This window comes from Solea solea, chromosome 2 (assembly GCF_958295425.1).
Source record: "Solea solea chromosome 2, fSolSol10.1, whole genome shotgun sequence".
NCBI classification, from domain to species: domain Eukaryota; kingdom Metazoa; phylum Chordata; class Actinopteri; order Pleuronectiformes; family Soleidae; genus Solea; species Solea solea.
The window spans coordinates 3,535,414-3,549,316 of record NC_081135.1 but is presented as its reverse complement, the minus strand read 5'-3'; the positions used below and the strand labels follow the sequence as shown (position 1 = coordinate 3,549,316).

General features: G+C 43.0%; 1 protein-coding gene across 3 annotated transcripts; it reads right to left on the bottom strand.

The window, feature by feature from the left end:
* Positions 1 to 42: 42 nt before the first annotated feature.
* On the bottom strand, positions 43 to 13,804 carry nhej1 (nonhomologous end-joining factor 1). Of its 3 annotated transcripts, none has more exons than XM_058622056.1 (9): positions 13,731 to 13,804; positions 12,847 to 13,007; positions 12,077 to 12,284; positions 11,713 to 11,946; positions 11,036 to 11,174; positions 10,790 to 10,848; positions 930 to 1,104; positions 660 to 769; positions 43 to 453 (listed from the first exon to the last, which is right to left on the bottom strand). In XM_058622056.1, the coding sequence occupies exons 3-9, from the start codon at positions 12,260 to 12,262 to the stop codon at positions 376 to 378; spliced, it is 981 nt and encodes a 326-aa protein (XP_058478039.1). In that variant the 5' UTR covers positions 12,263 to 12,284; positions 12,847 to 13,007; positions 13,731 to 13,804; the 3' UTR covers positions 43 to 375. The 3 variants fall into 3 exon arrangements, with proteins under 3 accessions (XP_058478039.1, XP_058478045.1, XP_058478046.1); XM_058622062.1 differs by having other exon boundaries at positions 12,847 to 13,000; positions 13,731 to 13,802; XM_058622063.1 differs by lacking the exons at positions 43 to 453; positions 660 to 769; positions 930 to 1,104; positions 13,731 to 13,804 and adding an exon at positions 5,913 to 7,839.
* Between the last annotated feature and the right edge of the window lie 99 nt (positions 13,805 to 13,903).

Genomic DNA, 13,903 nt, shown 5'->3' with positions numbered 1-13,903 from the left:
ATTTACATTACAGCTGTGAATAAAGAACAACAGCCTTTAAAATTAAAAACAAAACAACTTTAATCAACATCTTTATATGCTCCCGAAACACAACAATCAGTTCAAAGGTCACAGAAACTGACATTGGCTTAAGTACAGAATATTCTAACTAAACAAAAAAAAATCATTAAAAAATAGACATTTATTTCACTAGATTTTTATGTAAAAGCCATCAATGTGATAAAATCCAATCAAAGTTAAAAGCAGCTAAATTATTTGCACTTGCAAAAGTGCTTTTCAGAATAAAAGTTATAAAACGGAAGAAAAAAAGTTTCCATGGAGTTCACTGTGAAGTTGCTTGTGTTTGTGTGTGAGTGCGTCTCCTACTGCTCGGGCTCATCTGAAAAGTCCCACTTTCTTCTTCTTTGGTTTAGAGGGCGGTCGCTCTGCAGGGACAGTCCTTGCAGGACGTGACTGGGGACAAAAAGGAGAAGATGAAGTTTGGACACATGTCTGTCCCCACATTACAAAATAACAGCCAAAAATGTGCAGTAAATTTACAAACATAATCGTAAAATGCAAACACGTGAGTCCGTTCTTCATAAAAACCCGCAAAAAGACGCTGCTTATGTAGTGATTCCTTTAAAATAATGCAGTTAACAGTGGAGCTGATGATGTACCTGCTGGACTGTGGCTCTTTCGGCCATTTTGGCTCCAGCCTCCTCCGTCTGACCGTTGCGGTCACGCTCCTGGTCGCACTCGACCGTTTCACCGCTGACAGATCCAACGCCTGAAGGCCGAGGACAAAAGACGGTCAAATACACACAAGTTATGTCAATTTATCGCGAAATCACAATACAACACAGAAAAGTTTTTAAGTTAAACCGTATTTAAGTTCCCATTTTGTGTTCCATTATCCTAGAGTTCCGTCCACTTTAAACCAGACAAACCTAAAGATGGAGTGAGGTCAGGTTCCTCGTCGTTGTCGTCGACGCGGCGCTCCTCTGAGAGTTTGCGTTTTTGCGCGCGCTCGGTTCCGTGAGCGACGACCGACGCGTACAGGCCCTGCAGGTCCGCGTCGAAGCCGAGCGCGTCCTTCTGCTCGGAGAGCAGCGGAGGAAGAGCCTGAGGAGACACAAGAGGAAGACGGACTTGAAGGTAAGTGACATGTTTCCCAAAACTAAACTTAAAAAATGTGTTTTCAAAAATCCACAGGGAGTCACATGGTCTGTTGTGAACTTTCATCACAGTTTACAGACTCTACAGACTTTACAGACATTTTTTTACTGCCTCAACTTTAACCTGCTCTACTTTTATTAGCGACACTTCAGGTGTGTTCACCTCAAGGCTTTACACCCAAATAAAAAGGTTACAGAGGGAAGATTGATTATAGTTTAAATATAGCAATCTGGGAAGAATCAATACTTTCCCCCCCAGAGAGATTATGTAAGTTTTTATAATAAAAAAACAGCAACAAAAGCACAACTCAAGTTACAGTAGAGCAAAATAAACTGTTGATGTGGTTAATTCCTGCACTATAATCAGGTATATACCCCTTCATTTAGTGTTTGTTTGCCTTAAATCACATGAAACCACACATCTTCTAATTAAAACATCAAGGTTATTCGGTATAATCCCTTATTCTGGAGCTTTAGAGCCAGTGGATTAACTAAGAAATTTAATTGGAAGTTTCCTTTTTAGCAGCTTGGTGCAGCTTGTTTGTTTTATGCCCCCCCCCCACCCCCACCCCCCACTTTTGGAGTCACATGTCTGAGGTGTGATGCAGGGTGTGCTGGGATCGCGATAAGCCTCTAATCAAAGCCGCGTTATTGGCACAGCTGACCACAGGTAGACTTGTGAGCCGGAACAACTGCAACACACACACACACACACAAACACACAAACACCCGGCAGTCCCTTGGACCGCAGGCCTGACAGATAAGGGTGCGTGTAAACTCATGCGACATTATGCGAACACACGGCCGACGTGTAGAAAAACACACCCTTTTCACTAAATCCTTCTTCTTCTTCTTTTTTTTTTTCCACCAATGGAGAGGACAAACTCTCCAAATTAGCTCCTCAAATATTGACCAGGAGAAATTGGTGGTCTCCCGCTCGCTGTCAGTGCTGAGGGGCTCCTAAACACACTTTGGTCAGGTTCCGAGGTTTCGCATTGATTTATTTTTGTTATTTGTTTGTTTAAATATCGTAAAAATAAATGTATGCTCCAGTGAGGCTTAGTTCTGCTTTGGGCACAGAGACACCAATGTGCCGAGGGGGGGAGAGGAAGCAGCAGAAAGCCGATCCTTATTCTCTCATTATTCCCACTGTCAGCAGCCTGGCCTTCACTTTAACTGATTTAATCAGAAATATGGTGTTCAAAGAGTGTGAGGAGGGAGGCAGTAATGCAACGTTATGGCTCCAAACTGCTGTAAAATAACAATAAAAAGTCAAGTTTGTTGAAAACTCTAATCTTGGTCACAAGTGTCAAAACACAGGAAATGCGATTTCATTTACCGAGATTGTTTTCTTTTCTTTGGACAGCAGATCAGAAGGTGTCAGACGGTCAAGAAACCACAGAAAAAACATTGATTTACAACATCGAGATCATGAAAACGACCGTATACCTTCATTAGTTTAACTTAAAAGATCCAGTATGTTAGCATTAGTGACACCCAATGGTGAGACTGCAGATTGTCAGGGAACTACAGAGAAAAAGATGTTCTTCTTCATATAAAACAAGGCCCTTGCTTCAACTACATATACAATATACACTTAATGATGGCTATTATGTTTAATTTCTGTCATTAGACCTTTCTAAATATTACTACTTAAGTTATTTGATAAATTTGGGAACTGTGTGTCTGAGAAATACGGGGATAAGAAAGATAGCCATTGCAGGAAGTCTGCATTAGGATCTTCTTTGTCCTTTTCGTCACGTCTAAGCCTTTGTTCTGTGCACATCTTGCCTTCCACACCTCTCTGTATTTTAGGACAGGTATGAAAGTGGCCTCAGGGCACGACCGCAGCAGCAGCAGCAGCAGCAGCAGCAGCGACAGGATTGTTACCCACTGCTGCTGCTGCTGCTGCTGACCACAAACGAAATGCCAGACGAGAAAATAAAAAGGTGATTACGGCAGGTCAATGGCCTCTCGCTCCCGTTTTGTCGAGCCGTGTAATGTTCTGGAAATTTCCTCTCGGCTCTAGTAGCAGAACAAAGTCCTCCAACCGCAGAGGAAATGAGCAGGGAGGGCGGAGAAAGGGGAGGAGGAGGAGGAGGAGAGCTCACCTGGTGGCCAAACCCCCAAACCCTGCCCTCCTGACCAAAGTAAAGCATCATGTGCGGTGAAGGTGATGAGAGGAAGGGGGGAGAGTTGGCAGAAAGCTGGTGTGTCTCTATTATTAGCAGGTAAACAGCTCTGCTTTTGGACACGCTCTCGCTCCTGCTGCTGCTGCTGCTGTTGTTTTTGTTGATGTTGTTTGAGGATCTGGTGCCAGAGAGTCTCCCGCTCTCTTTCCCCCCTCATCCTCGCCCGCCGTCGCTGACCTCATGTCCCTCACTCGCCTTGACCTCGTTTCTCTCAGCTTCCTGTTCCCGAGTCTGTGAGGGATGTGAGGTCCTCGGGGAAAAAGGGACTGGACGTTTACGCTTCTCAAAAAAGTAGAATGACACAATCAGAGTCAGCTGACTGTCATGGGTTAAAGCAGGGCTAGCTCCACCTGGACCTTGCCATACCATCACCGGTTATTTTGGTACAAGAAACATGCACCGTACCGATCTGTTCCAATCGTTGGAAACGCGCTGTCAAATCAATCAAAATCACCTCCACACGACTCTCTTCCCCGTTTCTGTGTTGAGATGCACACAGGAAGTGATTTGTTTTATGTCAAGACAGACAAAAGCAAGAGAAACGTTGCACGAGTAAAGTGAGACGACCGAACAGAGGTCGGTTAAAGACGGATAAAAGAAAACCTGCAGTTTGATGGGATGAACACCTCTTGACCCCTGGTGTATACACACTCAGTCAGTGCTGATAGTCTTGCTCGACGGAGGGACGCATCACCAAACAAAGGCAGAATCACAGCATTAAAAAAAGTCACACGCTACAGCTTTAAGGATTAAACTCGGGCAAACACGCGGAAAATAAATTGGGTGTTAGAAAGAAAAACCATCCGTGCATATGTGTATGTTGAGACGTTGCCAAAACCAGGCAACTGCTCAGAGGAGCGAACTCCAGATGCTGGACATCCATCTTGTGTCGGCTGAAGAAAGCCTAATATTTGTTTGTGGCTCACATTCATCTTCAAGTCGTTTCAGCTTTCTCGCCGCACGCTGACACACGACGTTGCCGTGACACTCGGTGACACGAGTGACACAAACAAAACAAAACATTTACTCCAGGAGGAGGTCCCTACACGCGCGGCGCGTTTCACGTATACGGACCGACGGACGGACGACTGCAGTGTTTTGTGTCCCTGCACGCTTTCATGTTGCTCACAGTCTCATGATGTCTTTTGCGGGACGCCACACTCAGCCGGTCCAGGCCGGGGCTCGACCCAGCGAGCAGCAGCTGTAGAGGGGGAGCAGCCAGGCCACAGAAGGCCTAATTACAGACCCGGAGCAGGGGACAACCCTGTGGAAACTGTGCGCAACTGACAGAAGGCACAGGAGGAGGCGGGGGAAGATCTACTGTAAGGAGATGTTTTTGTTTTGCCGACTTTCACTCATTTTTATACTCGTTTTACTACAACTGCAACTATGTGTAAGAGCAACAGTCCACAAACCAAAGCTGTTCAGTTTACATTTACATAAATAAGCAAATCCTCACATTTTAACAGCTGGTTTTTGACGTTTTGTTTAATAATGTCTGTCGGAAATATCAAATGTTTCAAAAAAAGACTTTCTGGAAATAAAATCAAATGCAAATTCTTTGTGACTACAAAAAGGAAGGAGCGACTACCAGGAAGTTCGCCCTCACTTTCACGTGGACGTGTGCGTGTCCCTCGCTGGTATCAGCCTCGCCTACTTACCACCCAGGTCCTGAATTCCTCAGGTATGTGAGATAAAAAGCTGCTCGCTCTGTTTATGCGAGTTAATGATTGATGGAGGAGGACAAAAGGAGAAGATGAGGCATGGTTTCACCCGCCGATATCATCAATACACAACCACGCACGCATTACATTATTTTATATATATATATATGTACATATATACGTACATATATATGTATATATATGTGGTTATGTATATATGTGGTTATGTGTATATGTGTATGTGTGTATATATGTATATATATATATACACATATACACATATATACATATACTGTACATATATACATATACATAAGCATATATACATATATGTACATATATACATATATACACATATGTATATATGTATATATAAACACATATATACACATATACATATATACATACATACACATATATACATATACACACACACATACACATATCCACATATATACATACATACACATACAAAACCTTATTAAAAATGTTCAAAATCAGTTAAGACTGATAATTATCGTGATAAAAAGAAAGTTAATTGAGTTTTGCTCCTTCTTCATAAAAATAACTTTTTTTACTTAAAGGTTTGAGTTTTATTTATTGATTGTTCAGTTTACTTTATTCTATGTTTGTCATTTTGTATTTTATACTTCTTTTTTTACTACCAATTTCTTGTATATCTTCTATTCGTGTAAACTTTATTTTATATAAATTACCTCATACATGCTGCAATTATGGGTTTTGTCTGTGTGTTTAAATAGTGCGTGATCAAATATACTAGATACAATTATGGTATGATATATTATTATTGAGGTATTACAGAGCCTTAATTATAGTTCATTTTTAAATAATATTTGGCTTTTGGCCACAAAATAAACGTCACCTTTAAGTATCTAATGACTTGTTCACCTCCACCTTTATTAACATTATTGAAGCATGATTATGGTAAAAGTACTAAATCAATGAATCAAGCGTTTTCTGATTTTTCAGCTTCTTAAATGTGAATATATTCGGGTTTCTTTGCTCCGTACAACAAAGAAATCATCAAAACGGAGTCATTAAAAAACAAGACATTCGAGAACATCATCATTTCCAGGTTTGGTAAACACCGATCAACACTTTTTAACATTTTCTGATATTTTACGGCCCAAACAAACACTCGATCGATTGAGAAAATGATCCAAAGATGAAGCGATGATGAAAATAAACCGTTAGCTGCAGCACTTATGACCCTATCGCAGTTGCCCATAAGCGTGTGGCGTTGCCACATCCACCGCAAACCTGATGACGGAGGCGTAAGTAAAAGTAAAAATATCTGCGACCAGGTTTAAACGACTAAAAACAGAAGAGCGCAGACTCTTCAAACATGCACATGTTGTACAATGTCCATTAAAAAAAAAAAATCACTTCTATTAAACAAGGAGTTTCCTTATTTCTAATCCATCAACATCTGCAGCTTTCCTTTATTCTTTATGTCATGTTTGGCTGCTCGGAGTCAAAGTATGTATTTTGGACTTTGTCAGCTGCTGTGGTCATTGGATGAAAAAAAAAGAAAAAAGTTTCCTGCTCTGCTCTTAACTAAACTTAGCGTCTCTGGTCGAAGCAAACAGATATTAGGATTTGAGTGAACGGCTTCATGTGGAGAGCTACTGTGGCCTTGAAGAGTAACGTCTTCAGCAGACAGAAAACTGCACATCTCTCTACAACACAAACAAAGAGAAGGAAATCCAAGCACAAAAAGCACAAAACAACTCATGCTCAGGCAAAAAAAGGAGTTACAAATGCCAAACACTGGCTCAATCACACAACTCTGCGCCGCTCAAGTGAGGTGTTTTATTCACAAGTGGCCACTAATTGTTGGATGTCATTATATTGCAGCGCGGTCGCCGCGGAGCTGTGAAGCCACCGTCTCATGAAACAGGAAGTGGGCAACATTCCCAAACGGTGACAATTCAATTCAGGGCTGACAACTGTGACACTGCACTGGAAAGTGCAAAGCGTGTGTCAGCATGGCTCACACACACACACACAAGCACAAGCACACACACATGAACGGTGAGGATAAAAACACAACCTTGGTGACACACACACACACACGCACCAACACTTAGCTCTGGAAAACCAAAACCATGCGTCACAGCCTGCTCTGTGTGGACAAGCAGACACTCCCCTCTGCCCGGTCATGAGCTGCTGCCACCACACATGCACACAACACACACACACACACACACGCACACACACACACACAAAACACAGCAAATTTAAATTGAAAGTGAAGCTGATGAATCTCTGAAGGACATCTCTTTTCATCTTCAGTTAAATCAAAATGCTTGCAAGTGTGTGTGTGTGTACTTGTATTTATATCTTTGTGAGGTCCAAAAACACGTACAATCCTATCTTTGTGGGGACATTTTGTCTGGGCCCCACAACGCTAAAGGGCTTTTTCAGGTTAGGCTCTTAGTTGTGATGGTTAAAGTTCAGATACAGGGTTAGGGAATGCATTAGGTCAATGATGTGTCCTCACTAAGATATAAAAAGTGTGTGTGTGTGTGTGTGTATCAGTGGGAAGCATGGGCTAATTCCACCCGCGCAAATGTTGACCTGCGCTGGGTGGGGTGTTTGTGTGGCGAAGCTGCAGTAGAAAATAAAAGCTCCCGCTCCTGTCATCGTCGCCGTCTCTCCTCCACTGTCCCTCTGACCTTCATTCCCCTCCGTGTGGGAAACAAAGGCCACAAATGGCGCAAGCACAAACGCACTCTTGTGGAAATGGTGAAGGAGGGAGTGATGAGGAGGATATTGGTCTTTTGGCGCTCGCCGAGCAAATATCTGGAAATGTCAAAGAAGCTCGAGTTCAAGGAAGGAGGGAACGAAAGCTGAAGCATCTGTTAGTCAATTATATACTCCATATTAATCAATAAAGAGGCTTTTTTTTATTACTCCAACAAGAAGAATAGCTCAGTTCGGTATGATACGTATTTTTTTGTGATACCGCCAAAATAAAAGGCCCCAACCGCTCCAGTTTTGGTAGCCTTCCCTTGGGGTACCAGAGTAAAATGCTTTACCTTGCTATGCTGAACCATCATGGAAACACGGTGTAAAAAGACTGACTGTTCACACACAGTGAGATCAACATGGTCAAGAAACCAGGAGAAGAAGAAACCTATGAATTTCAGCCATTTGTAGTCGAAAATCTGAATTTCTGAGATTTCCAACCCCGACATGGGACTTCCACGACTGCCACTGCCACACAAACACTGCTACTTTTACTGTGAACAGCACTTTGATTCTCACTTTGATTAATAACGTTTTCCTGAGGAATGAATGGTCTCAATTGCTAGTTTAAGGTTGACTTTTTTGACTCTTTTCTAAATCTTCCTTAATAACTCTTCCCTGAACTGATCTTGACAAACGGTCTCCTGATTGAAGGAGTTCAAAGAATTGGTTTGACGGCCTATCGTGTCAATGTCGCCATGGAGACAGACACAAGACACACACACAGGCATGCAAAGTCCCTACCTTGATAGACAAATATTACACACTCACGCCAAACGCCTTCACTCTTTCACTGACTCACACACAATGGCGGAGACAGTAAGTGTGTGTGTGTGTGAGAGATTCTCCTTTGAAGTCATCCGGTGACATTTTTCTCAAACACATTTAATTTCAGTTTGGTCTTTGGTCTGAACGCAGTCTCTTCGCAGCCCGGTGGAATTTGCCAGGAGAGAGGAAGACTTTGATCTGCGGCAGCGGTCTTCTTCGTCTTCCGTGGTCAGGTCCGACCTGTGCACCCACCCCTGCTCCACCATCATATACGGTCACAAAGACAGAGCAGCCACTGTGACACCGATGTAGCTTTCCATGACTCCTTGTACCTGAGCTGGAGCCTTTCCACCATCTAAAAGTGTGATTCTTTCCTGGTTTGTCCTTTTAGACAAACAGCGTCAACAAACACGCCGGCTTCCTTCCTGAAAACCACCAGCGTGATGCAACTGATGAGTCAAACGGACGATGAATTACACTACAGTGTGGTGCTGCAGAGTCAACCGGGGAGGGAAATTTCCCTGCATTCAAGTTTTCATTCAACATTCACCTTTAAAAAAAAAAAAAAAAACAAATCCTCAACCTGCAGTTGTGACCTTTACATGAAATCTGATTTCTTACCGTGTGGAACAATAGTTATTCTACAAGAATTAAGGGCAGCATAAGTTCAGCTAATTTTAGTTTTGATTCAAATCATACGTCACTTTGCCAGTCACCGAGTGTCGTCACTGGGAGAGTTATGAGCGTGACGTCCGACACAAGAATCAAACACGCCCTTTTAAAAGAACTGGCAACAGTGATACAGCAAAAATACACCGTGGTCCATCGGCGATGAGAGGATCCAGAGAGAGCACGACTTAAGAACACCTTAAGAACCACTTTAAGTTGCAGTTAAAACTGTGTTTGTTGACAAAGTTTACGTTAAAATGCTTGCTCCCTTCACCAGGGCGGTCACTTTTTACATGAAATCCAGATAGTTGAAACGTGGAACCTTTAAATCTTGTTCATGAACAGCCTAGAAGCCCATCACACCGTCTAAAGTAATGACCACTAGTCCAGCAGAGGGCGCAGTGAGCACAGCTTGGCTTTAAATCCACTTTGAATCCTGAAGAAAAACACTAAAAATTAAGACAATGATGTTAAGTTGTTCTCAGAACCCGGTGGACAATCACAATCGGACTTTCCAGGACCAATTTCCTCAAATTCAAGGACCTAATGTGACGACATGGCTCAAGATGGGAGGGCAACTTTTAATGGCCGCTTCGTCCATGATGGCGTCCACTTTTATTGATTTACAGCACGCACTACATCTGGACAAGTGATTGTCCTTGGGATCTTGGATCCTAGACCTCACATCATTAGCTCGCTCTTGCTTAACTTTACTCGCTCATTGTTCTGCCTGGAATCTCACGTCAACAGTGGAGAGAGACAGTGGACCGTGTCCAAAACACTGCTAGTAATGAGTCTATGTGCATCAAGCAATGTAGGGCATGAGACAGTAGGTGGCGTCATAACAAACAAGGGAGACATTTATTCAGCTCAATATTAAATGAACTCCTTTCTTGCACAAAATTCAAGAACTTTCAACGACTCATGTCTATTTTGGGGCGACTTTCAAAAACTTTCAAGGGCCTTGAGAAGTTGGACAGGTATTATTGAAAATAAGAAACACTCCATCACATGAAAACTGAAAAACCCTGAAGTCAATGAGGTGAAAACTGAAACAACAAAGTTATAAATAAACCCAGAGCGAGCAGACAGGCACACCTTGACAATTCCACAGGTAGATTAGAAATACCTGGACACATGCCTCACACACACACACACACACACACACACACACACACACACACACACACACACACACGAGGAGTCAGTGGTCAACACAGTCAGAGATGATGAGAAATTCCACACCTTAATACAGTAAACACACTCATAGAGAAAAATCATCAGGGCTTGACTGGGCGGTAACATGCAGCGACTTTAAAGTGTGTCATGGCGACTCATGTTTCAGTCAGACAGAGAGAGAAAGAGAAAGAGAGAGGGAGGGAGAGAGAGAGAGAGAGTGCTGCTCGTTCCAGCGGTCGCAATGTTTTATTATGTGGTTCCTGCCACGCTCGCCACAGCCGGTTAGCGATCAGGCATAAGAGAAGACGGCAAAAACAGACCCAAACAACAGGTTGCAAGGGCTGTGGTGTGTGTGTGTGCGTGTGTGTGTGTGTTGCTGACCTCTCACCTTTGCCATGAAGTCCTCTCTGTATGTTTGCTCTTCAAAAACATCGGTCTGCAGCCGCTCTGGGTTCAAACACATACAGGGAATAGACATGTTATGGTCATTCCTGGGACAGCAGTAAGTTTTAATGATGTTACGGACGGTTCAAACAGGAGTTTATGCAACTTACATCTATAATGTGTTGCTGCCAAATGTGTCCACATGTGACCTATGTGTACTAATGTGATAAATACTGTACGTGGTGTATACCTCTGGTGAGCGTGGCTCCGTTCTCCCTGTAGTCCTGGATCTCTGCGTCCTTCCTCATCAGCAGACATCCCAGCTGCGCAACCTGCCGCTGCAGCAGGCGGCTCATCGTCAGCAGGGGGCGCACTAGCTGAACGCACGCCTGGAAACAAGGGAGCCAGTGTAGGTTTTAACTGTATCTCCCTCCACTTCCTCCCTTAAAATGCACTTTGTGACTCAGTTTGCATTTTTATTTTTTGTAACTATGCACGTTTTATGTTCTGCTAACAGAAAACTTGTGATAAATCAGTATTAACTTATCAAACGTTGTTTAAATGTGGCCTAATCACTCCAGAGAGTCCTTTATATTTCACTGCAAACTGTTTTGAGACAATGTTCCAATTCTTTTTCTTCAACTCGCCTCACAAAAACATTTATTAAATGCAAAAAGCATGATGAAAAGTACTTCAAAAGATGATTAAATCCACACGTAAAGTGATTTGATTATAGTATAGCATCTTCTTCTTTTTTGTTTTATGGGGATTGGCAAACAAAATGTTGCATTACTGCCTCCTTCTTGTGAGAAACACACTAACAAACAATCAGCAACTCACATCTGGGAAAAACTGATCAAGTCTGCTATAAACAGACCATTAAATACAGTGACGGGCTTTCTGTCGAACGTAAAATGTGGAGCGTACCATCGTGACAGGCGCGGGGGTGCAGTGAAACTCCCAGTAGAAGGGCAGCCCCGCCAGCTCGCTCTTCAGCCTCATAACCATGTTGCCGCCCTCGCGTCTCGTCGTCAGGGAGATCTGAGCTTCGTCGTCGGCTTGGTCGGTGCCGGTGCCGCTCCCTGACAGACAGGGCTGCACCACCTCGCACAGGTGGGAGAAGAAAGCCTTGACTGGGGCTCGCAAACGCTTGTTCAGCTCCTGGAGGAAGATATTAGAGGGGTTTTTTTTGTATTAAATAATGAAATACAAACCTCCCTACATTTAACATTTAATGAAATATGACCATCATGAACAGATGTATCAAAGACAATCGAGATTTGCTTTGTACCTGCGAACGTCTCTGAATGGCGGCCGAGTCCATCCACTCCTCCCACACACAGACCATGTCCGTCAGCAGGATGTGGTATGAGGAGTCCCCAAACCAGGTCTTGGTCAGGAGCTGGCAGCCGCTGATGTTCACAGGAAGCCAGGGACTCTGGAGGAGGACGTCGGCCGGGGCTCCGCTGACCTCCATCGTGGCAGAAAGTATGGACTCCCTTAGGAGGACAGACAGATGGAGACTGTTAAGATTCAGGAAGACATGAAGCTCTTGTTGACTACAACTCCCAAGGTGCACCTCAGCGAGACACACGCCTGATCCCCTTGTATTAGTCTAGTATTCGTGAAGCTCTACACTTAATATTCTTCAAGCAATCAAAGAACAAATGAATTAATAAATTAGGAATTAATTCATATATTACTGAAAGGTAAAAATTAGGGACATCTAATGGTGAGACTGCTGATCTTTCAATCTAATTATGGGTAATTCCTTTATGTCTGCTCAAAAACTGCTCTAAATAAGTGTGGATTTCAAGTTAAAGGCATCTGAAACTGTCACTTGGACACCAAGAAAGACATCATTTATTATTTATTGAGTAAAAAAATAAGACATTTATACCAATCTGAATAATACTGAACAGACTTTGAGTCAGAGCTGGTATAGACTTGTGAGAAAGTGTATGTTTTTGACAATGACCCTGGATTATGGATGTTTGTCCACGCCCACACCCAAAACACGGTGTAATTTTCTTTTTTATCAAACGTGTTAAAATCACTCACCTCCAAGGAATGCGCTCCCAAAGCCTGGACCGAGATGTGTTAAAGCCGCGTTACAGACGCCGTCCCGGCCGCATAATCACCCCCTTTGGCCCGGGGACACCGCAGTGGCAGCTCCTGCGGGTTACCTTCTCCTCTCCGTTGATCTGTAATGGGCCTGTTTTCTTGGAAAGAAAAGAGGTTTTTCTCGTCAGTGGCGTTTGAAACACGCAGCACGTTTCAGAGGTCGACTCAAAAAAATACCAAAACAGTGACTTTATGACAACAAAGTACAGCCGTACAAAGCTCGCGGTCAGAGGCTGACGTCCTGACACGCTCCCTTCTCGCCTGCAAGCGGAGCGCGTCAAACCAAACTCCGTTCATAAATCTTGGAAGTCTGAACTTGAAAACCTCTAACTCCCCAGGACACATTCCTACGACATATACGTTTTGGCCTTTAAACTTTGAAAATAGACATTCTTTCATTCGGTCAACATGACACTTTACCAAAGTGAGGGAGAAAATAGAAACAGCTGTGACATGAGTACACGTTAGTTTATATTTTACAGACTGAACTCCATTTTAAAATCTGGGACTTTTAAGTTTGCTTGGTTATAATCAAATATATTTCAGACACTGTTTATGATTTTAATACTGACTCTATGTCTCTGAATGATTATTGAAAATCGGCATCGATCTCGCCAACTATAAACGGACGGTTTTGCAGATTTTTTTCCATTTTCAGCAGACGATGGAACTTGGCAACAGTTTGCCTTTTGCCATTGTGGACACTAGTATCTGATAAAATGTCTGATAAATGTCATTATTCTGCCATGGCATCTTACAAGCACACCCAGATACTTGTTCAAATATAAAAATAAGCACATTAGCACTTTAAATGTACCAACATTAGCAAGAGACGCAGCTCCGGCGGCAAGATCTTGTTGACAGGTCCGGCTGGCCTACAAGCCCGGTGGCAAACAACAGTGCATTTCAAACGTTCCGCTCAATGCTGATCCTCCTCCTATCAAGACAATCAGTCAATGAATCAATCAATTAGACTTTATTGATACAGCATTTT